Source organism: Rousettus aegyptiacus, unplaced genomic scaffold (genome assembly GCF_014176215.1).
Source record: "Rousettus aegyptiacus isolate mRouAeg1 unplaced genomic scaffold, mRouAeg1.p scaffold_m13_p_2, whole genome shotgun sequence".
Classification (NCBI taxonomy): Eukaryota; Metazoa; Chordata; class Mammalia; order Chiroptera; family Pteropodidae; genus Rousettus; species Rousettus aegyptiacus.
Genome location: NW_023416295.1, coordinates 22,061,755 through 22,086,093, shown reverse-complemented (window position 1 = coordinate 22,086,093; position 24,339 = coordinate 22,061,755). Strand labels below are relative to the sequence as shown.

General features: G+C 36.9%; 1 protein-coding gene across 2 annotated transcripts in view; it reads left to right on the top strand.

Annotated features, from left to right (window-relative positions):
* The first annotated feature begins 5,577 nt into the window (after positions 1–5,577).
* CCNYL1 (cyclin Y like 1) overlaps positions 5,578–24,339 on the top strand; it is a 33,734-nt gene continuing 14,972 nt past the window's right edge. Inside the window, exons 1-4 of one of the 2 annotated variants that reach the window (XM_016135042.2) lie at positions 5,579–6,064; positions 15,635–15,709; positions 17,327–17,361; positions 22,557–22,657. In XM_016135042.2, the coding sequence (XP_015990528.1) occupies positions 5,839–6,064; positions 15,635–15,709; positions 17,327–17,361; positions 22,557–22,657 (437 nt within the window). In that variant the 5' untranslated portion in view covers positions 5,579–5,838. Of the gene's footprint in view, positions 6,065–15,634; positions 15,710–17,326; positions 17,362–22,556; positions 22,658–24,339 lie in introns of both variants that reach the window. The other variant, XM_016135043.2, reaches the window with a different exon arrangement.

Here is a 24,339-nt window from a genome sequence, read left to right as displayed (position 1 = left end):
TGTCAAGTTCAATGAAACTCCTACAGCATTTCTAATACCAGCTTAATCTGAGGAGGCTGCTGTCAAACAGGCTCCTGGAAGAAACTGGGAGGAATATGTTAAATCATTGCAAGAAAAATGATTCTAACTTCAGTAAGGCAACTTGGCAATGGATTCCATTTTAAAAACTGACGCATCTTAAAAGTACCAAGATATCATACAAGATGTGGGGGAAAGGAGCATGGGCATGAATGGGAGAAAAAAAACTATTGAAAGTGTTTACTGTGTTTATTTCTACTCTGCCTTGTGCCAAAGTGGATTTGGCAGTGACTTTATTTCTTGGGTAAGTGTAGAGGGTAGTTCTCTTATAAAACTAGTTAAGTGCAGACCATCTGCTTTCATAGTCTTTGGAACTGGGAGTAGAGCTGTCATCTGCTTCAGAGAATCAGGAATCTCTGAACTGGTCACTTCCAGAAGAAAAAGGATCTTCTACCTCCTACGTGGCGGAGACCCGAGGAAGCACAGGCAGTGGGGCTGAGAAAGATTCTGATTTCCAATAACGCTTAGACAAATGGAACTGGAAGCAAATAAACCATTAAATGGCAGAGAAGAGGAAAGGGCTCAAGAAGGCAAAAGGAAACTCCTAGTCTCAAAACTTCAAGTCCTTCTTAGAACTTGTGTCAAAAAAAAGGCCCTGAGATTTGGAATAGTAATCACAGTGGATATTTGGAGCCAGAGCTGACCTGTGAGGTTCATTAACTACTCTGAGAGTATGACAAACTAATACCCTTTTTATTTTTTTCAGAGCATTGTATCAAATAAATGAACATTCTGATCTCAACTGACTCACCTCACGGAAAGAAATCTACATGCTCTGAGAAGAGAGGTGAGAGAATAGAGGGAATAGTTCAGAAGACATGGAAAGGGACAGGTAGGAGAGGCACTGGACTGTTTACTAAAATATGAGTATCAGCACTATCGGATGCTCCACTGATTATAAAATACTGATTATAATTTTTTGATGCTGGAAATGAGATAAGTTGTTCCACATCAAATTAGTTATAGTAATTCTTAGCATTTTTGTTCACATATGCCTTTGAGAAAATAATGATAGTGATAGACTCTGCCCAGAAAAAAAAAATGTATGTATTTCTTGCACATCTATTCTATAAGAACCACTAATTATAATATTCAAGATGGAAATATGTTAGTCACAACACATATGTAATATATAATCTTGATCACTTGCCTGCCATTAAATCTTTCTTATGTCCAACCTAGTTTTTCATTCTATAGCTTAAGCCTCACTCCATTTTTTCTGTCCTCTTAGCTTAAGAAAATATCATTACAGAACTGCTTGTATAAGTTTTTATATAGACTTGCAAAGAGCCATGAAATTTTATTACAATTATTCTTGAAGTTGAAACTTCCCTAATCTTTCTTTGCAGATTGTGCATAGAGTGCTAGTTACCTTCCAATATTCAGCTCTCTCTTCTGCATTAGTTACTCAGCTTTACAATAACATTTTTTAGCCTCTCTTACAGCTAGATATAATCATGTGACTAAGCTTTAAGCCAATAATATGTAAGCACTGTGCTATGTGGATCTTCTGAAAAATCTCCCTTTTCTTCTCTTCTTCTGCTCTACTGTCTGGAATGAAGATACGATGGTTGGAGATCAATAGCCATCCTGGTCCATGAGTTTGAAGAATGATAGGTAACACTGTCTGTTGACTCTTCTATTAGAAGATAAATTTCATTAGAATAGGCCCTTGTTTATCTTGGTCAAACCCACATCCCTAACACCTAAAAGTATGTGGCATGTGGTAAGGGCTCATGTACCAAATGGATATTGAATGAATAAAACAGATGAATGAATGAATGAATGAATGAATGAATGACTTTACTTCCGACCCAGGTGAAACACTGGTCATAACGTCCTCCTAGAGGATTTTCGGTCATCAGTAGACAAATGCAAGGTCTCAGGTTCTATTACAGAATTAAACTCTTGCTTAATTCAAATCGCATTACTCCTATTAACTTCCCTTTGCTCTCCCAGACTTGCCACTGTTAGAGAGGGTAGGGTTTTTTCTTTTCAAACAAAACAGAGTCAAATCTATTTCTCTAACAATGCTTCTCAATATTTTACTGTGTAGCAAATTCAAAATTCTTTAGTTTTCAAGGTCATGCATATGTATTTGCATGCATCTGTTGTTAAGATTAATGTAACTTAATCTTAGGCGTTGTTTCAAGTCTACAAGAATCATCCAAAATGGTATCTAATGACATTCCCAGGACTTCACACAATATTATTGTTATCATGGAATGCTACTAGGTCCTAAGGATTTAACTAGATGTTGTTTACTAAACCAAACTTCGTAGAATCTTTTCCCATTCCATTGTGGTTTTCCACATTTCAATATATTATCCATTTTTGTCACCAAACTTTACTTATTTCTTTTAAACTATTAAATTAAATATTGATCATTCCTGTTTTCCTGATTTTTGCAGTGACTTTCCTTCTGCTATCCTTTTAATAAAGAATACTCTCTTTGTTCCTTTTCTTTTTCTTTTTGTATCTTATGTGATTAAAGTGTTCATGAATGTTCACACTTTTTGCAATCACATGTCGTTTTATTCATAATTTTTTTCTTTACTCTTCCCCCAAAGTTGTTGCTATTTCTTTTAACTATTTGGGGGGAATAATTAGCCTTATCTCCTACTTTTATGACACACCTATTTAGACTAGAACTCCTTGGTTTTTGCTCGAATTTCTTTTCAATTTACCCACGTTTGAGGGAATATATTATTTGATTTTTGTTAGGCATATTGAGCTTTTTTGAAGTGTAGACTTCTCTATACATTATCCTCTCTTTCCCAGAGTAGCTTTCCAAATAGAAGTCTATGAAAATAGAGGAAAATAGAAGTCATCAGATGAGCTCTTCCTATATCTCTCCTCTACTAGAAATGTCCTTATGGCCACATAGGTCCTTTCTTCCTCCTTGCTTTTCTATCAGCCCACAGCTAATCTATCCCTGTTCTGGAGTGCATCCACTCTGCCTTCTTAAGGACCTTGCTCAGTTGATTCTCCCTTCTCTAACTTCATTTCTTTTTTTTTCTTAATTGGCTCTTACACTTTAACCTATAAATATACTCACTTTTTTTTTTTTCAGCTCACATCTCCAGTCCACTCACCCGTTGCCATGTCAATGGCATTTGTAGCTTTCTTGCTTTCCTGACAACATTGACTCTCTCTACAGAATTACATGTGGAGTGCCTACCCGCCAGGCACTGGAGAAAGGGCTGCCCTAACAGAAGCGAAGGGCAGGTGTGATCCCCACCCTCATGGAGCTCACCTGATCAGCCATTCCTGATAATGCTCAAGTTTCTTGAGTTCCACTGATCACCTTTGCAGGCTTCATTTCAATGCTACTTAAATCTTCCTATTCTTCAAGTCTTCTTTTTTCTTTTCTTATTATACATATCATCTCAAAGCAGTCACTTCTATATCCACAGCTTCGATTACTTCTGTATGTATGCTCTAATGACAATATAATTTAAATGTTGTTTTTAACAGTTTTATTTTACATAGGATGCCTCATTTACTAGAACCATAGATTCCAATTTGCTCCATAAAAGTAATCACACACACACAAATGTGATGTTCTTAGCGTGACAATTTTAGGAATTTCCCCCAGTTATTATTATTATTATTATTTGGTTTGATTTAATGTGTATACTGTGTTTAAAGACATAGGTTGGGATATCATAAAACAGACTTAATCAAATGAGGCTTATATCCAACTTTCAATGAGAGAGCTCCGTTTAGATGTTCCACTTAACAGAGCCAAAAATTATCTTCCTTGGCAAACCTATTCCTCTTCCTGCATTCTCTGTTTAGGAGGAAGTCTTACTATCTAACTACTCTCCCAATCCAGAACCCCAACAGTCATTTTTGCCTTTTCTCTTTACTTCTCCCTCCATACTTAGTCACCAAGTACTTCTATTCAGCCTCCCAAATGATCTCAAATCCTTTCCCTCAATTCAGGCACTGCCTTTAGTTTGAACACTCCTTTCTCCCCTAGATGAATATAAAGTGTCTTAGTTGGTTTTGTTGCTTCCTTCAGTCTGTCTTATTGTCCAGAGTGACTTTACTTCAAACCATCTGATTAGTGACTCAACTTCTCATTATTTAATTGGTTTATGTTTCCAGGATAAAATTCAAATTCTTTACCCCAGTATCTACTTTAGGGTCAGATATCCAGGTTTAAGCATTTTCCAGCAGTGTGACTTCACACAATTGGATCCTTTAAGCCTTTGTTTTCTCATCTATCCGAGCTCATTGAAGGTAGGAGTGTTTCACACAGACAGTGCCTGGCACATAGGAGAGAATGTTGAATAAAGGGAAAATATATTAAAATCCACAACAAAAAATTGTTCTTCCTTTTTGAAATTCCTGATACAACATCACTACCTCCCAAATTATACTTCTATCTCTGTTTTCTGATAATCATGATAAAGTGCATGATAAAGAAATCCACACTGTCTGGGATCAAATCCTGGCCCCACCCCTGAGCAATCATGTGACCTTGGAAGCGTTACTTAACATCTGTGTCTCAGTTTCTTCTGTGAAGTCTGTAAAAGGAAGATTGTTTTGGACGGTTAAATGAATACCTCGTTTGGAACGAAGTCAGTCGCATAGTAAGTAGGTGTTTGCCAAATGTGAACTATCGTTATTATCTCTTTCAAATCAGAATCGTGGTACTCCACTTTGTGATTCTCAATTTTATGAGAAAATCGTCCTTTATACATTGCTGTTGGCGAAAAAAGGAAAAGCTGGAAACTCCTGCCGTGGAAGGAGAAACAGAGGCGAGAAAAGTGATTTGGTGAATCCCTGCGTTTCCAGGCTGGGACACGTTCCGTTCCTATTTTACCGATGAGGAAGTGGAGGGGTGACGTGTCCTCCAGTTTCATTCAAGACTCAGTCACAGCTCTTTATTGAGAGTAGGAACGGGGACCCGGGGGTTGCTATGGTCGAGTTGCTGGCGAGAACTAGCACTTTTTGGAAGGCAGGAGAGGAGTATTTAATAACAGAAACGATCAACGATTCGAGTGTAACTAAGTTCAGTGAGCAAACACATCAAATGAGTCAGCTGTCAGACTCGATGAAACTGAGTTGCTAATAGAACCGGCTCTTTACTAACAGTGACATTTTATATTGCATTAACAAGCGCCCACAGGGCTAACGGCACGACCGGAAAGCTCCAGGCTGCGCCCGATGAATGGAAACCAGAGTGTGGGGCGCGCCGCGCAGGGGGCGGGGCGGCTGCAGGGCGGGGGCGGGGCATTGTGAGTCACGTGCCTGCTCTGTGAGGCGGGCGCGCGGAGGAAACTCTGCTCGTGATTGGTCCGCCGTAACCAGGTGACGGCACAAACGTGTTTCGGTTGGCAGGCACCAGCCCGTAGAACGGCCCTCACTTCAGAGGCGGCTGCGGAAGGAGGAGGAGCTCCGGCTGCGCTCTCTCCCCGCAGTGGCTGCAGTTCTCAGCGCTTGTTAGGTCCCCACCCCTTTTAAATAAGCCGGCTGGGTCGCCGCCCTCACAGACTAGTCAGCTCGGGGGAGGCGGTAGCGGCTCGGCGGCGGGGGTGCGGCCGGGCCCGGAGCCCTGCCCAGGGCCCGGCGGCCCGGCGGACAGACGACCAGCGGGCGAGGCCGCGCTTGCTTGCGCGGCGTAGCCCCGGCATAGCCCCGGGCTGCCCGTGTTGGCCGCGCCATTGTTGGGGGAGGGGGGACTGCTGAGCGCGACAGAGTCGGTGGGCGAGCGGAGGCGGCGACAGTGGCCAAGAGTGAAAACGCTCCATGGGGAACACGCTGACCTGTTGCGTGTCCCCCAATGCCAGCCCCAAGCTGGGCCGACGCTCCGGGTCGGCGGAGCCGGACTACGAGTCTGAGGTCTATGAGGCAGCGGCCGGGGACGCTGTGGCAGTAGCGCCGGCGCCTGCTGCCCCGGAGCCCGCCGAGATAGATTTCGGAGCCGGCGAGGGCCACCACCTGCAGCACATCAGCGACCGGGAGATGCCCGAAGGTAAGGAGGCGGCGAGCGCCGTCCGCCTCTCGGCTGTACCTGGCCGCTGCCGCCCCCAGGGTCCCCTGGGAGGGAGGCGCCGCCTCGGGCTCCTTCCTGCCCGGAGCCGGCTTTTCCAGGGCTGGGTACCGGGGACGTGGGCTGGCGCTGCCTGGCGTCCCCACCCCATATTCTTTCCCTGTCGCGTCTGGCCAGTTTCTGTCCCTCTTCACTACACGAACGCCCAGTTTTTTCCCGTTTCCCAGCCCAGCCAGAGACCCCAGACCTCGGCCCTTCCTGTTTATGGCTCTATTTAACGTTTCGTGGGACTTTATACTGACTTTTGGGTACATTCTCTCTCTCTTCTCAATGAAAAGTTTAATACCCCAACTTCGGAATATCCATCCCATCTCTCTGTCCTTAACCTCTGTAAGTGACCTTCCTTGTTCCTTCCTACCCGTTAAGGTAGTTGATACTCTGGATACTTCAGACGCAAACATTTCAGGGTTATTTAAATTCAAAACAGGAATAGACATAGGAGAGTCTATTTGGTGTTTTTAAGTAAGCTGTTTTCAGTTGGCTGTATAGAAGCTGCTTTATTCCTTCTAACTGTAATTTGAACACGGAAAGAAAATGGTGGGAGAGGGAACTTAAAATAACTGAACGATGTGAAATGTTACTGCTAGCTCTGCAAAGGATAGTTTTTACCTAAAGGAAACCTACGGAATTCCGATCACTTAAAAAATTCCCACTTAGACACAAATATGTCATCAGTCAACTTCAGAGACTTAACTTTACGTTGCCTATTCTAAAGGAGAGGTGGGGTGAATCATAAGAGTGTTGGTCAAAAGTTTCAAAACAGAAGAAAAAAAAACCCATACATTAGACTTTAATTTGTAATATAAAGGTTTGGGAGTTAAGATCCTGCACAAGAATGTTTGTTTCCATGGCTCCCTCTCCTTCCTCCCCCCTCCTGCCAATGGAATCCTGTTCTACTTTAAGAACGTTGAGGTAAAAGTTCTTAAGACCAAACCACTGGGGTCGGCGGGGCGGGGCGCTTGGTAGGGGAGAGGGAGAAGAGAGGAAATGTTTGACTTAAAATAATTCTCAGCGGAGGACTGTTTCCTTTAAAGTAGAAAACGTTCTATCATAAAGATGATAAGACCTCGTTGGTCCATTCGTTTTATTTAAGTACCAGATATTTCATTATTTAATAGAGGAAATGTCTTATAGCTCTTATTTTATTTAAACTTTACTTGAGCTCTTAATTTCTTTAAAAGTTAGAATAATTAAGCCTGTAAATTCACCCAGATGATGGACATGGCTTTGTAGCTGGGAAGTACTCCCTTTTCAGAATATTCAAATATTGTGAGAAAAATGAACAAATTATGTATATTAATTGTACCTTTAAACACAAAGCAAGTAAGTATTTATGAAAACTTCTGCTCTACTTGGTGCTGTAAGGTAAGCCTCAGTGATTTTACAAACTAGTTGGTTGATGAGTAGTGTTGGATGAGACCGAAATTGGACCTTTATATAGTTCTTTTAAGATTTACAACACATTTTCAATATATCTCAGTTTGGCCCTTTTAACTACAAGTAAAGCCTGTATATAATTTTCCGGAAATCTGAAATGACTAACAGCTACGGAACAGAAGAGGCTGATATGAAGGTGATGTATACGCAAAATTCAGTTTCCAGAGTACTAAAAAGCTCTTAAGAATGTGTCTTGTATTTTATAATTTACCCGTAAAGTAGATCTATCTTAAGTCTTGAACATTTCTGTTCAAGGTTATTGGACACAACTCAGAAGCAACATTTATCTCTCCATCCTATGTCTATAGATTTATTATGTTGGATAAAAGTAAAAGTATAAGTCATGAAATAGCATACATTTACCAGGTAAACAAGTTGATATATTTTAAAGAGTTTGTTCTGGTGACCTCTAATTGAAGCCGAAAATGCCCTGGACAGAGTTGGTAAGAGGGCAGGTCAGGTAATGGTGGTTAAGCATAGGACTATGATAAGGAGTGTTAAGTCAGAAAAGTTGAAAAAAACAGAGTTCATGAGTACAGGATTTACTATTTTATGTTTAACGTGATAGTTAAAATTTCATTTCAATTTGTCTTTAAATGTTTTTGGCATTCAATAAAGTGATATGAGAAACTTCAATTTCAGTGTTTGCCTATGATTAAGTTTCCATAGAAACAAGGTCAGAACACCCAATATAAAGTACAGGCACATTGAAAGTTTGCTTTTAATGTCTTTATTTCAGACAATTTTATATTAGTTTCCCTGGAAACTAAGAAAGACCTACTTAGATGTAAAACATTTTGGCTTTTCTACAGTGGAATATTGAATTATTTGGTTATTTACACAAAATCATACATGAATGGTCTCTGCCTTGTTCTCCTGAAACAGAAGAACATTGATTTCTTCAAGCCATTTCAAAGAGGTATTCCTAAGAACCTAGTATAGATTTCAGATAGACTTAAAATGCTTTTTTTACTACCTTGCCTGTCATTATCTAACAGTATATCTGATATAACTGATGGTAGTATCAGTAAGAAAAAATGGCACTAAAGTCCTGTTATCCAATTTTATTATTACTCATCAACTTTTCATACAGCCTTTTACGTTCTTTCTGACCTTAATGAACTTTGCTGATTTGCTGGCTGAAGGTGCTCTTTCAAGTGACCCCTTCTTCCCCTCCCCCCCGTGGAGTAAGTAGGGAAAGAATTGGCAATATTTGGGGGAAACCTCTTTCCAGTAGCTATTTTACCTCCCCCCCTTTTTTTGTTTATTTTTTATGGTGACAGTATCGATAAGCATTTCATGTAAAAGATTTAGAAAATACAGAAAAGTCATTTACTACTTATGCTCAGAATATCCAGAACTTTTATTAATATTTTGGTGTTGATTCTTTCTGAACCTTTTATAGGCATATAAACATGATATTTTGTTTATTTTGCAAAAGCAATGTCACTCTTTATGTGCATCTTTGTAACTTTGTAATTAAGTAATGACATAAAGCTCTTCAAACTGTGCTTGACACCTAGAGAGTGCTCCAGGATGTATTTGCATGCAATTACATGTGGCTCTACTGCATGCCTTTTAATAACTGTTTAGCGTATCATCAAATAGTTGGAGTATCATTCATTCACCGACTCTTTATGGTTGGGCATCTTTTAAAGTGAAACCGTACACAATCCCATTATAATGCTTTATTCTGGGGACACAAAAACAGACGCATTGTACCTCCCTGTAGATCAGATGGTATACTTTCTTATAACAATTAGAATGTTATTTTGTAATTAAGGTATTTTAACATTAAACGTTCTTATCCCAAATTAAAGTTACCATTGGTTTTTCACTGAACATTAGAGCTCTTTTAGGTTTTTGGTGGTTCTTGGTAGCCTGTCTCATGTCCTTAATTCTGAATAACTTAGTACTCTTAGTGATCAGAAAGTAATGTTGTCTTAGATGACAAATCATATGACAGCATTAGATGAAATCTTAGAAGATATGGGGAAATAGGAAGAAACTTAACTGGTTTGGGGAACACTGAAACATGTTTACTGAGCATGATTCCAGATGCAGGACAGTGGTAAACAAGACAAAGCCCCTTCCCTAACTCAGGTCCTTATATTCTAGAAGAGCCTGGGACAGTCTACACATGAACAATCTAGAAAGCCAGGTAATGATGGGCTAGGAAGAAAGTAAAAGAGGGTAATGGACTGGGGAGAAGGACAGTTTTACATGGGTGGTTAAAGACATGGCTCTCTTTAAGTGACACTGAGCAGTCCTAAAAATGAGAGGAAGCCATGTGAGGATGTAGAAGAGGCTTCCATACAGAGTTCCTCAGATGAGAATACACTGAGTGCAGGCAAAAGACAGAAAGACACAGGGATGGCTGCAGCAGAGTGAAAGGGATGCCAGGAGAAATATGGTGGATTAAGACCTTGTATTAAGACCTTGGCCTTTGACAAAAAGTAGAAATTATAGTTCAGTCATAGTAGGAAATCATTGTAGGATTATATGCAGGGAAATGATGTTAATTCTTGAAGAAGAAAAAAAAGAGAGAAGCTACTGTGTGAGAATAGATTGTAATGCAGGCAAGGGTAAAAGCAGCGAAACCAGGTAGAAGGCTGGTAGAAGGCAGTAGTTCAGATGAGAGCCAGTAGTGGCTTGAATAAAAACAAAGGCCTAAAATAGGCTGACTTAAAGAAATTAAGTGAATCTATAAGTAGTAACAAGACATGAATGGACAAGTCACAGAAAAAATGTAGATTATATTTAAATATGCCTTCACATACACATATAAGTGGAATGCAAAATTAAACTACACTGTAGTTTGTCTCCATTTGGGAGAAAAATCCATAAACTTGACAGTGCATTCTTTGGTAAGGCTGTGAAGAAACAGTTACCTTCATACATCGCTGATGGAAATGCAAAATGGTTTAACCCCATGAAGGGGACGTTGGCATAATCTCACAATAATGCAAATGCATTAATCAGATCCTTTGAGGAATCTGTCCTGAAGACATACCCCACAAATATGAAACCACATATTCACAAAGTTTTTGTTGCATTATTTTTTTAAAAAAATTGGAAATAACTCATGTCCAGTAAGGGACATAAAATAAACTGGTACATCTACACAAAGGGGAATTACGGAGCTGTAAAAAAGTAAGGGCCCTCTTTACCGCTATGGAGTGATCTACATGACAGAAGCAAGGGAAATATGTTTTTTCTTTTTAAAAAAATGGGAGAAATTCTTGCTAATTTTAGACTATTACCCTTTCCTTTTAGTGGGTTGCCAAAGCACATACTTGCTTAGGATGATATTTGATTGTGGGTAATGAGTGGACATTTCTTACACTTTCCAATGAAATGCTTAATGTCACTTTTCGAGTTAATTTGTGAAAGCTGTTTTGCCATTATGTTTTATAATATATAACTACTCTTGTATTTCATTTGATCCTCAATGTTTTGAGTTAGGTAGCATAGGAATATGTCTGTTTTACATAGAAACAGAATTTATAGAATTATCCATTATGTAATAGCAACTTTTGGGTTACTATGTTTCTTCTTACTCCCTTTTTTTAGTATATTAAGGTAAGCTTTAGGGTTAAAACAGTAACGCCGCATAATGTGAAATGAAATTAAGGTAAATAGCAACCCAAAAAAAGTTCTTAAAAGTCGAAGAAACTGAGCAAAATACTTTTTAAAAATATGTAAAAGGTGTACTTCACTGTATGACATGTCACATCTTAGTCATAGTCATTAAAACACAGATAGAGGACGAAAACAAGGCAAAACTGAGAATCAAGGAGGAGGCAGCTGTTGAAGTGGATTGAAAGCTAGAGTTAGGATTGTCAGAGGCTAGAAAAGCGGATGTGAGGCTCAAGTGAGCAGTGGGGGTGGGGGGGGAAGGTGGGGGATGGGGTGGACATAGGAGCGTGCCCTCTGGTGAGACAGGCCAGCTCAAACCATCAGGTAGGAATTACCTGACCGTGGTAAGGGAGTGGGGAGGTGGGGTGTGGAGAAGTGTGAGCTCTAAGTGTTTGCATTTTGAGCCATAAAACTAATACAATGTATAGTAGGGATGATAGAGTAGCTCAGTAAATGCAGGAAGCCTTAATAAACAGGTGCCCAGCAGTTGGTCCAGAAACTGCTTATATTTCTATTTAATTGGAATATATTGAAATTAATATGTTGAAATAATGTCTTTCAGAAGTAGGCTGGTTCTATTAGATAACTTCTTGGTCACCCTCTCCCCTTCACATTTTGACAAGGAAGAACCATTTATTGAGAGTTAACAATGGCATTTTAACACTTTTAGCTTTTAGTACTGCATTTCATTTGTTCTGAATTGCTTATATTTTCACTTTTTTTTTTCTATATATCTGTGCAATTGAGATGGATCTTAGAACTGATAGAATCTTAAATTCGAGAAAAGTAGTATTCAATATCGGCAGTGTTTTACAGATTTCTTCTTAGGAATATTTACGTTAAGACTCCCAGGGTTTAATTTTTTTAAGTCATACTTTTCCTACATCAACCTATCATGCTGTCAAGTTAAGTTGCAGTTTAAATTGATAATACAAAAGTGATGGGACTTAACATGCAATTTTAATCATAACCCCTAATCATGAGCTCAAGAATATTTCTCCTAAATTAAAAAAAAACAAAAACAAAAAACATTCTTGGAGGTTTCTAAAGAAACAAATTTTGGAAGGATTCACTTATAAGATGAACAGTAATTTCCTGACATCTCTCTAAATCACTGTGTGCATGCATGCACGTGTGCATGTTGGAAGGATGGTAATGCTTTGTTTAATAGTTCGCAGTCTTGTGATAATGAAAATAGTGTAGTACGATTTATCATTGTCTCTTGAGGCTCTTGGGAAAACAGTTAAAGGACATAGCAGAAATAGTAAGTGTATATATGAATTTGCTGTCTAATGGCTTAAATATCCATTCTATAAAATAATGATGCAGTACTTAGCAAAAAGTGCAAGTTATATAGAAAATTGTTGTGGACTATAAACAGAACATTATGAAAGCCTCATACAAATTGACGTCATTAGGGCCCTGGTGGTTAAAATACATAAACTACATACAAATGATAGGCAACTCATTGAGGTGGAAATAGCACTGTTAACTGTGGGAAAATAGTCAAACTGTGTAATCAGAGAAATGCAAATTAGAGACACTGAGGTTCCTCATTCACATCAGTGAGTATCTTTTCAAGTATCCAAAGCTGGCGGGGGGCAGTGTTGGAGGGGTACAAGCTAAAACTAGTATGATGGGTAGCATTATACACTAACAGGCCCCTACCTTTTTTAGAAAGCAACTTAGTATACTTTGAGCCATGAAAATGATATAACTTTTTTGTCTAGTTATCTTTTTTTGGAGATCTTTCCTAAGGAGGTAAATTATCAAAAAAACACTATACACATGAAGGTTTTCCTAACAGAATAGAACTTTGTAAGTACCTGAACTCCAACAATAGGAGATTGGCTAAGTAAAGTATAGGAGTAATACTTGATTGGTCATTATGAATCCATTAAATAGTACATAAGCTACAGTGGGGTGTAGATCACTAGACAGTTACAAAATAGGACATAAATTATACACTGATTAGAGTTTTCTTTTTAAAAAAAAAGTATAAGGAAAAAACTAATAGTAATGATAGTAATGGTTGTGAGTTTATGGGTAATTTTTAAACAAAGCATTATTTTGGAATGAGCAAGTGACTTTTACATATTCCCACCTTTAGTGTGATCATTGATACTATTGATTAACTAGGTCTCTTTCAGTTATAAATTAAACTCTATCTGAAAATTTAAATTTTTTTTAAAAAAGTATTGACTTTAATATAACGAGAGTTCACAGAGCAAAACTCAAGGTACTCCTTGAAGGCATTTTCAGGAATTAAATGATCTCAGAACCTGTCTCAGTTCTGCTCTCCTGTGTTGATCTTTCTTGAAAAGACTTTTCCTTCAGGATGGCAAAGGTGAGCCTCTATAGCTCCAGACTATCCAAGGGTCCTTGAGTAACAGCCGTGCCTTTCTCTTGTGGTTCTTGGGTCATCCCAGGGCAGCTGTGCTTGATTGGCCAGCCATGGGGCATGTGGCCACCTTGAAGGTAGCGTAAGGGGGGAGTCCCAGTTTTTTCTTGTCACTTAGGCTAATTTTGCTTTTTCCCCCTGCATGTTGTCTTTTCTTTTTATCCCAGCCTTCTTGATTTTTGTATTTAGATTCATAGTAGCACATCTTGTTTTGGGGCAGAGAGAGAGGGAGGCAGGAAGAGAAGGAGGGAAAGAGACAGAGAGAGACAGAGAGACACAGTATGCCTACTTCTTCTTTGATACTGGTACTTACTTTTCCTGGACTTCCCATTGAAAAATTTTAATTAAACTTTATCATGCCATAGGCACCGATACATAATATAGCTACTTTTGCATATTTTTTAGATTCAGATGCATTACATTTGCTTTCTTTTTAGTAGAAAGTAGTGTTGAATCCTTTCAGGAGCCCGAGGTTTGAGGCAGCTGTGAAAGTCTCAGCCTGTCACTTTGTGCACAACCGAATTAATTTATTTTTCTAAATAGCTAACGTTGTCTCATTTTTCAAATATGTGGGAGGGGGGAACCTTTACATAATTTTATGGCTCTTTTACATAAAAATGTTGAAAAGAATAGTTTTCCAAAAGCAGTTTAATAAACTCGAAATTCAGTGAAGGAATTTCCTTGAAGAACAAAGCAATTGGTTTAGCTATATAAATTTCCAGTGCTGGCAATACCATTAAAATGGATGGTTAAGATTCCTGTTAAACCAAGAGGTTCCAAGTATGTTTGTGCAAGATTCTAACTGTATTACTTATAGGAAAAAAAGGATTCTAGGTATATACATTTCTGAAATGCTGAGTTAGACAATATTCACTACTAGACTGACTAGTTTTTAACATATCAGTGTGCATTTTGATTCTAAGAATCAGAGGTGGTGTAATCTATTTAGATTTGACCACCAAACACCCTTTAAAAAAATAGAACTATTATTTATGGTTTTGGAAATACTGCCTTAACTATTACTCTATCAGGAACTTGGTCCACTTTCTTACAAGACTGGTTAAGTAGTTTGACATGGACATTGCCGAGGAGTATTATAGGGTTGTTTTTTTTTTTTTAATTACAACTTTATTATTCCGTATGGTGGCAACTTTCATCCTATGGAAATTCAAGTACCTGTTTTGTATTCTTGCCTAAATAGACTATCTCGCTTGAGTGCAAGGTGGACTGCAGGCTGGCCTGCCTTTACATAGATAGGGACAGCCAAATTTTTTTTGTAAACAACCCTATAATCAGCTCCAGAAAGTATTCTTATTGAAGCCCCAAATCATATGTCATGGCAAGAAGAAATGAGAGTTTAGCTTTGAAAATTGAAGGCAAAAGTTAAGAATCACTATCATGAAAGTTTTCCTATAGATTAGAACATCAAACTTTTATGCTATTCTCTTAAACCTGCCACAATAAACAGCTCCCAAATAAATCACAGCTAACTAAATAAATTGATTTGTTAAGTAGAATTGGCCTAAATGTCTAAAGAACATTTGCCAAAAAACAAAACAAAACAAACAAACACCTCACTTGATTTGGACATATTTGATATATTAGCTGGTATCTGATAGTAATGATCCACAGCATAACTTGCTTCTTGAGACTGTTCCTGATGTGTTAGTAATACCAGCACAACGGAGGGTGACCATATTTCTAATTGATAAGTAAGAGAGAGAAAGGACATATATGATTCATCTAAAAGTTTCCTAGATTATTTAGGTACAACTTTTAAAAACAAAAAATCTAAGACATTGCCGGGCTTTATTCCACATGTATGAAGAAATTCTACAATTTTGCACTTTACCAGTAGAATTTTTATATTGTTGCCTTTATTCAAATTGGCTTGTTATTATTACTAAAAACTCTTCCCAAAACTGTTAAAAGTGTTTTAAATTAAAATTGATTAAAGATCTTGTATTTTTCTACTCAACTAAATTATCACACCTTTTTCTCTTCTTCCTATATAGACTTAGCTTTGGAATCCAACCCTTCTGACCACCCAAGGGCAAGCACAATTTTCCTGAGCAAATCTCAAACAGATGGTAAGACATTATTTTTTTCCTCTGAGAAAAAGACTGAAAACTGTTTTTGTTTTGTGTATTTAGAAAGTATTTATTAGAACCTATACATTGGTTTAAATGTTTCACTTTTTTATGTATCCACTTGTCTTGTTTTAACATGTGATGATACACTTTGCTTTGTCACTGTTTTAGTGAGAACAGGTAGATAGTTTAACATTTTGCCACCTCTGTCAACTTAGTCAGCTGGCCACATGATTTAGATGTGGTCTGTTTCTACAAACTACTATGTCCTTTTCCTCTTGCTCCAAAGAGCACACACTTTAAGGATGAATAATAGGATTTAGGTCACAGTTAGGTTTTCGTTTGAACAAACCAAAAAAATCAGTTTATATATGAGGGTTGAATTTGTGATTTTGGCCCCATTTTACATAGTGCTCAACCATATGATCCTATCTGCATCTAGATTTATGCTACAACCTAATGTAATGCTGTGCTAGGGTACATCAAAGCAAACATGCCCTATGGGGTTTCCCAGAAAGTAACCTCAGCATATGAAACTAGTGTGAATTTCCTGTGTTCTGCTTGTTTTAGGATAAGAATTGGAACTGTAGGATTTTAACATCCCTGCTTACCTGCTTATTTTTATTAGTGTTATGTTAAATTTACTTGCTTGAAAAGCTATACATGACCAAATTTTCCAGTTGATTATGACCGCAGGAATACAAGACGTGAGGGTTCCATGATATTTGAAGTAATGCAACACAATAAAAAAAAAAAAAGGAGTTTCTAATCTGAGTTTTCCTTGTGTACTTTTCCTGTCTTGGGCCAATCATTTTTGGTTAGGATTGCTGTATTTCTCAGTTTCTTCCAGAGCCATGGGCTGCTCACATGTAGAGAGTGCAGACGGTAAAAGAAAAACCACCCCAACCACTTTCTCTTTAGTCGTAAAAAATGCGTGCTTATGATGCTCATCCCGCATTAAAGGAGGCAGTGTGGGAAGCAAGGTGCAGCCCAAGACCCTCTTTGGCCTTTGTTAGAGCAAAATGTTTGTGCGTGCTTGTACCCATGTTCAGTTAGGTTAGCACACACCTTTTCAAATTTACATTTAAGATAGGTTACTTTCCAATTGAATAAAGAGCCTTTTGTTTTTTAGGAAGGTATTTTAGTTGATTACCTGTAAGTGGTTCAGGATGCTTCCAGGAATGTAGGTACATCTAGAGAGTCTTAGAGCTGTCAAATGTTAGATCCCGATAATTCAGGTAAGCTGGGTATAAAAGTAGAATTAGAGGTTACTACTGAGTAGTGGCTCAGATGTGGAACAGGAAAACTTTTTTATTAGCTCAGTTTCTCACCTGGTCTAATTTGCTTTGTCTTTTTATTTTGTACATGGAGAGTCTTTCATTTGTACCTAATACAGACTATTTGTTAGGTCAGAAAGTAAAACTAAGGTTTTACATTTTACTTTATGGGATCCATCTTGTCAGGTGATTTAAATTATAAACTTTGGAAATTATTAAAAAATGAAATAGAATTTTGTCTCATTTCGTATGTTGGTAATCCGTCACATAATTAGTAACTACTTTTATTTTTCTATGGCATTTGTATCAGAATTGATCAGTTAATTTTTTTTATTCTCAGTGCGAGAAAAGAGGAAGAGCAACCATTTAAACCATGTAAGTAAAGAGTTGAAAAGTTAAGAAAGTAATAGTTTGAATTAAAAGTATGTCTGCCATGATTGCTAAAAAATATAATGGACTCAGTTTCATTACACTGGACCTGTTTTTGTAGATTTTTCTGAATCTCTTCTATTTTCCTCATTACTAAATGTGCATAGTCAGGAAAGTCTTTGTCTTAGTAATGCCCATTTTTTTAAAGGTTCTGATAGTTAAATCTCAATAGCATGGTTGTGGTATAAAGATCTGCCTTAATTTTTAAATTTTATTTAGTAACAAAAGCATAATAGCTAAGTTAATTTTTAGCTCTTGATTTCCTGTCATAGCAGGTGGAAGCTTAGCTGCCTCACTTTACCATGGACTTAATTCTCTCCTTCTGTTCCTTCAGCATGTATCATGGTTGTTATAAAATAAAAATGAATGTTTACATTATAATGACTATGCAAATATTGTTCTTTGCCATATAGTTCTCTGGCTGTGCTTCTTCCTTGTACACCCTTCATTCTTTTTCTTAAATATTACTGAAACCTGAGTGCTTCTGCACTTCTCCAGGACGATCCCCCCTTTCTAGCCAACATGATCACACATAGCCATATGCAGTAAGTAAGTAGGCTGGTCTCCCAGCTTTCAAAAAATATTTTTGGTACCTAACTAGTAATTTGACAGAGAAAGATGGCTCTCAGGAATACTACATTTATGCTATCTTAATACCTAGTAATTCTTCAGTTTTGCATGTGTAGAATTAATTTCCTGACTGTATTCACTTGTCTGTTTTTTAATAGCTATTTTTCCCCCAAAATGTTACATTTGTCACATGCCTATCAAAAATATTTTCCATCTACTAAACACATCTGCTCCATTTTTTTCTTGGAAACAGTAATCCTCAGCCTGTTGTTATCCTACTCCAGTACAGACTGAAGGTTTTCCCTAGGCCTGCTCTGTGTCTGTTTTCCTGTCATATCTCTTCAAAGTCATAACTGCTCTGGGATCTCACATAACTGCTCTCTTATGTTGGATCCTCTATGTCCTAGATTCTATGTTTCCCTCTGTCATGTACTCCCTTGTTTTACTGGAGCACATTTTTCTAGGAAAGGGTGAATGGGCAGACTTTTTTAGAGATCTAGCCATTCTAAAATGCCTCCTATTTGATAAAGTATAGAATTCTAGGTTGAAACTAATTTTTTGCAGTCCTGAAGACATTTCTACTATTTTCTCATTTATAGTGTTCTCTTAAATCTGTTGACATTGTATGATACATTTGTACGGTACCAATTTTAGTCATCCCCCTACCCCCATCCTTTCCTGCTCTGGAAGCTTTTGGTACCTTCTCTGTCCCTGGGATTCAGAAATTTCAAAATATGGTTTGGTATGGATCTTTTTATTCTAATCTATTGGGGTCATTAAGTCTGCAGATCTTTCAGAGAATTTTTTTTTGATTATTTGGTATTTTTTCTGTTTCTTCATTTTTCTAGTATTCCTGTTATTTAGATGTTGGAACTTTTAGATCAGTATTCCCGCACAGATCTCTTAATTTGTTTCATCCTCTTATTTTCCATTTTGTCTTTTTTTTACTTCTTGGTGAATTCCTTAACTTTATGCACCAACCCTTCTATCGAACAGTTTGTTTTGTTTATCTTATTTTTAATTTATAGAGTTCTCTTAAATTCTGTCATTCTTTTTTTAATAGCATTTGATTCTTTCACCGGTGCAATTTCTTGTCTTTCCGAGGTTGTTTAAGAATTTTTTCTTTTTTAATTTTCATTTGTTCCTGAATTTTATCACTTCCATTAATTTCCTTCTTCCTGTTTTGATATCACTCATTGGTTATTGGCCTCCCCTAAATGTGTGGAGGTTCCTGGTTATCTCAAGATATAATTGGAAGCACCAGGAACAAGCAGAGTTTTAGTTAAGTGTAACAGGCCTCACTGCCAGGATTTGTGGGCCAAGCCTCTAAATGCCAAGCCTGCCTTGGGTTCTGGCCATTCTGTTGGCACCAAGATTGTGCTTCCTCTGTTCTGCTGTGTCAGTTACCACTCCTTTATCTAGTCTTTAGCTTTTAAACCTTAAAAATCATCTGCCGTTTATCCTGTATTGTGTATAAACTTTTAAAAATGCCTTTAATTCTAGTAGGATATCTCTGAAACGAAGGGGAGAGGAAATAGATTTGTGGCCACTCCACAATGTTTAACTTAGAACTTAAAATTAAAGTGTAAATCAAAGTTTAAAGATTTAATTGAATAGAATTAATGATATTCAGAAAATATTTTTTGTTTATACCTCTAATTAGCATATTACAGAGAATATTTTTTGGTTATACCTATAATTAGCATATTGTACTTATTTACTAAGGCCTTGATTAAACTGTGCACCCTGCCATACTGTCCTATTAATGTGCAACATAGATGGTGCAGTTTTTATTAATGCATAAAGTTTTAGAAATTTTCAAGTCAATTTAAAGTCATTAATTCTTAATGTCCAAACTTATGAAAAAGTAGAGAGAGAAAAGCAAACTTCAGCTTCATTTTTTAATGGGTTAAAATGAGGCAGTAGGCATAATGGGCAGGGGCAGGATTTCAACAGATACTTGACCTTTGATGGTAAGGTTTAGGTTGTGACTTATTAAACATCTAGGTATGATTATTTTCCTAGTCTTTACCATTGAATGTTAAGTCTACCAAGTCCCCTTTTCTTTCTTACAGAGCTTGTAAAAGTCCACCTATTCTGTCATTCATGGTGAATGAATTAAGAAAGTACTGTTCTTTGTTCCTGTCTATTCTAGCACCAGTTGAAATATTATATATAAACACTAAACCATCAACAGTGTTTTTGGCTGTTTGGTTTATATTTTTTTAGTATTTTCATTTTATATCCTTATATTCGTCAGTGTAGTTTATTGAGGTTGTGAGCCAGCAGTGGTAAAGCTTTAACCATAAGGAAAATTATCTTAATTTTCAAGCAAGATGAGAGAAAAGTAACCTGCAGGCAGCCAGTATATCCAGTCAGGCTTTGCGCAGAGGCTTAATTCAACCATCCTCTAATGAATAGTAGATACTTGATACTGAAAAGATTGAATGTTTGGGAGTTGGCCCAGACTGATGGGGGAAATGTTCAGTGTTTCTTTGGTTGGATCTAGCCAGTAGACTGTAAGTTGTTGATTAACTAATTGAACCCTCCCCCATTGGGCTGTAAGACCATTCTAATTAAAATTTTTAAATGTTTTAGCACTAATATTTTCAAAGACAAACCAATATGCATTCATAATAGAAAAAAGTTTTTCAACAGGAAAATGAAAGCAAATATCACCTGAAGCTTTACCAAGTTTGGTGCATTCCCTCCCTATTTTTGCTCTCCAGTATATAAGTTTTTGGTCAGAATTAACTTTATTATGGTGTGATATATACCATATACACCTTTATAGTGGTGATGTTAAGAAAAATAACCTTACATTTAGAATAAAACTACTTGAATGAATTTTCATTTTTCATGCTGTATTTGTGTTTTGAGATTCCAAGAGTAATTATATGTTAACTGAATAGCTTAAGGAACAAAAAGAATTTTAATATAGATAAAACATTTCTAGCTTGAAGGCGAATTTATTCCTCTAAATAGTGACACTTTTCAAAAATATATAAGTGGCTTTGCAGCAAAACTTGTGAGACGAGCAAAATGGTGTTTTATATAATATGTGGATATTTCTGATTATTGACTTACTGGCATTTCTAAAATGCTCTCTGTTTTAAAGGGCATCACCTAGATTTTCTCCCTGCCCCATCTTTTGTGTATTTGTGGGGAATACTGATGGGAGAGTATGACAGCATGGTGAAACCTATTTTTTTTATTAATATGAGGAAGGAAGGCTCATCTGAATTAGCTTTAAAAAAAATACAGTAAAACCAAGTATATTAAAATTGTTGGTATTCTCTGATATTAAAGATCGCTATTACTTATAACTGCTTACAGTGACTAGTATTTGATTATTGGCTTTCCTTTAAGGAAGAGAATTGTCCTAACATAGTTTAGGCTATTTCAGTATTTGATTATTATGCTATAGTTGGGCTCTTCACAAATAAATGGATACTTCTAAAGTGTTTTAAAGTGTTATTCTCTAGAGGGTCTCAAAACCATCGTCACCTCTCTAGTACCACTGCAGATAAATTCTAATTTGTATCTGTAGTAAGATTTATATTCAAGTTGTAATTGATTTTAAATAATTTGTCATACACTTGTTGAACTCCTAATTTGTCCCAGATTCTGTGCTCTGAGCAGTTGATACCATGTAACAAGTGGTATCATAGTCTTGTGAGTGTACGGAATCGAAAGAAGTTTTGTAGTGTGGCTGCTGGCAAAGATATCCTAGAGGTAGATGGGGCTTAAGCTTATTAGGACAGGGAGGAAGAAAAAATTCATTGCAGGCAGAGAGGAGCATGACAGGCAGGAAAGCATCCTGATGAGTGTCAGATAACTTGAGAATAGAATAAAATTTAGAAATGAATGGACAGTATTCTCAGGGTCTTATGAGTAATGTAGTGACAGTGTTATTTATAAACATGAAATGAGAGTTAAATTCTCAGAGTTTTTTTTATCTGTGTTTTTGGATATGAGAGAATCTTAAAACAATATTCTTTCATCCTCCAGATAAGGAACTGAGGCCTAGAGAGACCTTTGGCCCATAGCTTGTTAGTGATAGAGCAGCCTTGGCACACACACCTCTGACTCAAAAATGTTTATTTTGTCACACTGTCTCCTGAACTCATATTTATTGTCAGATTTCATTTCCTGCAATAAAATGCTTTTGCTTCAATAGTATATATGGCATTAAGTTTTATTGTAGTAAATTAATAGTAGAAATAGGAAATCTCAGCTGCTTTTCATTGCTTGAGGGGGAAAAAAAACCACTGAAATCTTATTCTAAACTTTTTATATTATTATAAAGGGAATTTATAATAGGTGTTTGCCAGGTTTGATTATAGGTACTATATCAAGGGCAGCAATTTATAACCCATTCCTCAGGTCTCATTTGTGGAAGCTAGAGTATCTAATGGGTTTCCTATAGAGCTGCACATGATATCACACTCAAGCATTCATGGAGTGTTAGAATCTTAATGCTTATGCGTTTGACATTTTAACCAAGGAAAAATACACTTTTATAGGTTTAACTTACTGTGACATTTTCTTCTATTTCCCTTCCCCTTCAGGTATCTCCAGGGCAGCTTACTAAAAAGTATAGCTCATGCTCAACAATATTTCTAGATGACAGCACAGTCAGCCAGCCTAATCTTAGAACCACAATAAAATGGTGAGTACAACTAGGTTGCCAAGGGCTGAGTGACAGACCCCCTTATGCTTAAAGCATCCCAGCCATATGTAATTTCAGTCATTTGATTGTCCTTTTCAGTGATCAGGTTAAGAAACTGGTGTCAATTACACATTGATTTCAAGGACCTAAATATGAATTTTCAATTTCCATTTTAATCTTAGAGTGGATGGAAGAAGGAAAAGCCAATTAGCAAATTAGAAATCCCAGAAAAAGTATATATCTTTATTTGATGCATTTCTGTTGTTAAAGGCATTGTTGAACATAATGAAAAGGAGAGGCACTCTTTTATTGAATGTTTCTAGAGAAAAAGTATTTTTTTATGAGATATAAGCCTCAAAGAATTCATACTACTTTGGAGGCTACTCTTCGAAGGAGAAACAGCTTGTCCCCTACTGGCACAAGAGTGTATCTGCATTTAAATTTAATTGGATTTTATCAGATTGTCCCTCTTGTGCTTTTTTCCCCCTGTACTATTTTTGTATGAAAATTTACTTCTCCTTCCTGTTCCCCCCAAAAGGGGGGAAATGCATCAACCCAGGCTTAAGAAACAACTTTTCAAGCCAATTTGTGCATTAAATTTGTTTAAATGAAGTTTTAATTTGATAGATACATTAAATTTAATTACATATATGTATAAATGTATGTCTCCAAGACACTATGTCAATCACAGAAAAAAAATGAGAGGTGAAGTTTGAGAAACATAGCTGTAGTCAGGTTTATACTTAAGCAAACACGAATGGCGTCATAATGATGAAAACTATTCCTTAATTTCTGGGAGCACTTCATAGTCCACAATTGGTGATGCACTTTTAAAAACAGGATAGGATTAACCTTTCAAACTTATTTAAGAGAGAGAGAGAGAGAAAGAAAAGAAAACAAAACAAAACAGGATGTAGAGCTTCCTGATCTCCAGTAGGGCTGTCCAGGGAACATTATCAATGTCTCCTCAGGTTATGAGTGTTGATTTTCCAGAACACAGTTTGAGAAATACTACTTGAAATTATTAATATCCTCATCGCCTTAAAAACATAATTAGCTTATAAACTTGTTTCTAATATACCAGCTTTTTTTTTTTGCCAATTACATTTTAAGTAACTTACTACTTTAATTAAAAACAGCAAGTTCACAGTCATACTAATGTTAACTTTCTTCTCTCACAACAAGTCTCGATCACATTATGTTTCAGCAAAAACTGAGCCTCCGTCTCTCTCTAAAATCCTGAGCTTTGGCACCTATCAAGTCGTCACTGAATGTTTTTATTTAGCTAAGACACTAAGTCCATGAGTAAAAAAAAAAAACCACTCTACTTTGGCTACAGTCCGTAACTTCTTTTGAATTCAAAAAATTCCGATGTTTCAGTATTTCAAAAATAGTTTTAAAGATTAACCTTTCTCAGACAAATAGGATTCATGCCTCCCTCTATACCAAATTAGTCTAATTTTTTAGAAGTACATAAGTTTTAATTTGCTGTTAAGTTTTAAAAATATTCATTCAATGTATTCACTACTGGTGAAATGAAGATTTACTGACAAAATTAAATAGAGTAAATTGGCTTTTAGGAATGATTTTGAAAAATGTTTACCATGAGGTACATTGTTATCAGTGTGCTGGGTGAGCTATGTTAGAATCAGTTATGTAACTTTTTTCAAAATATATGTCTC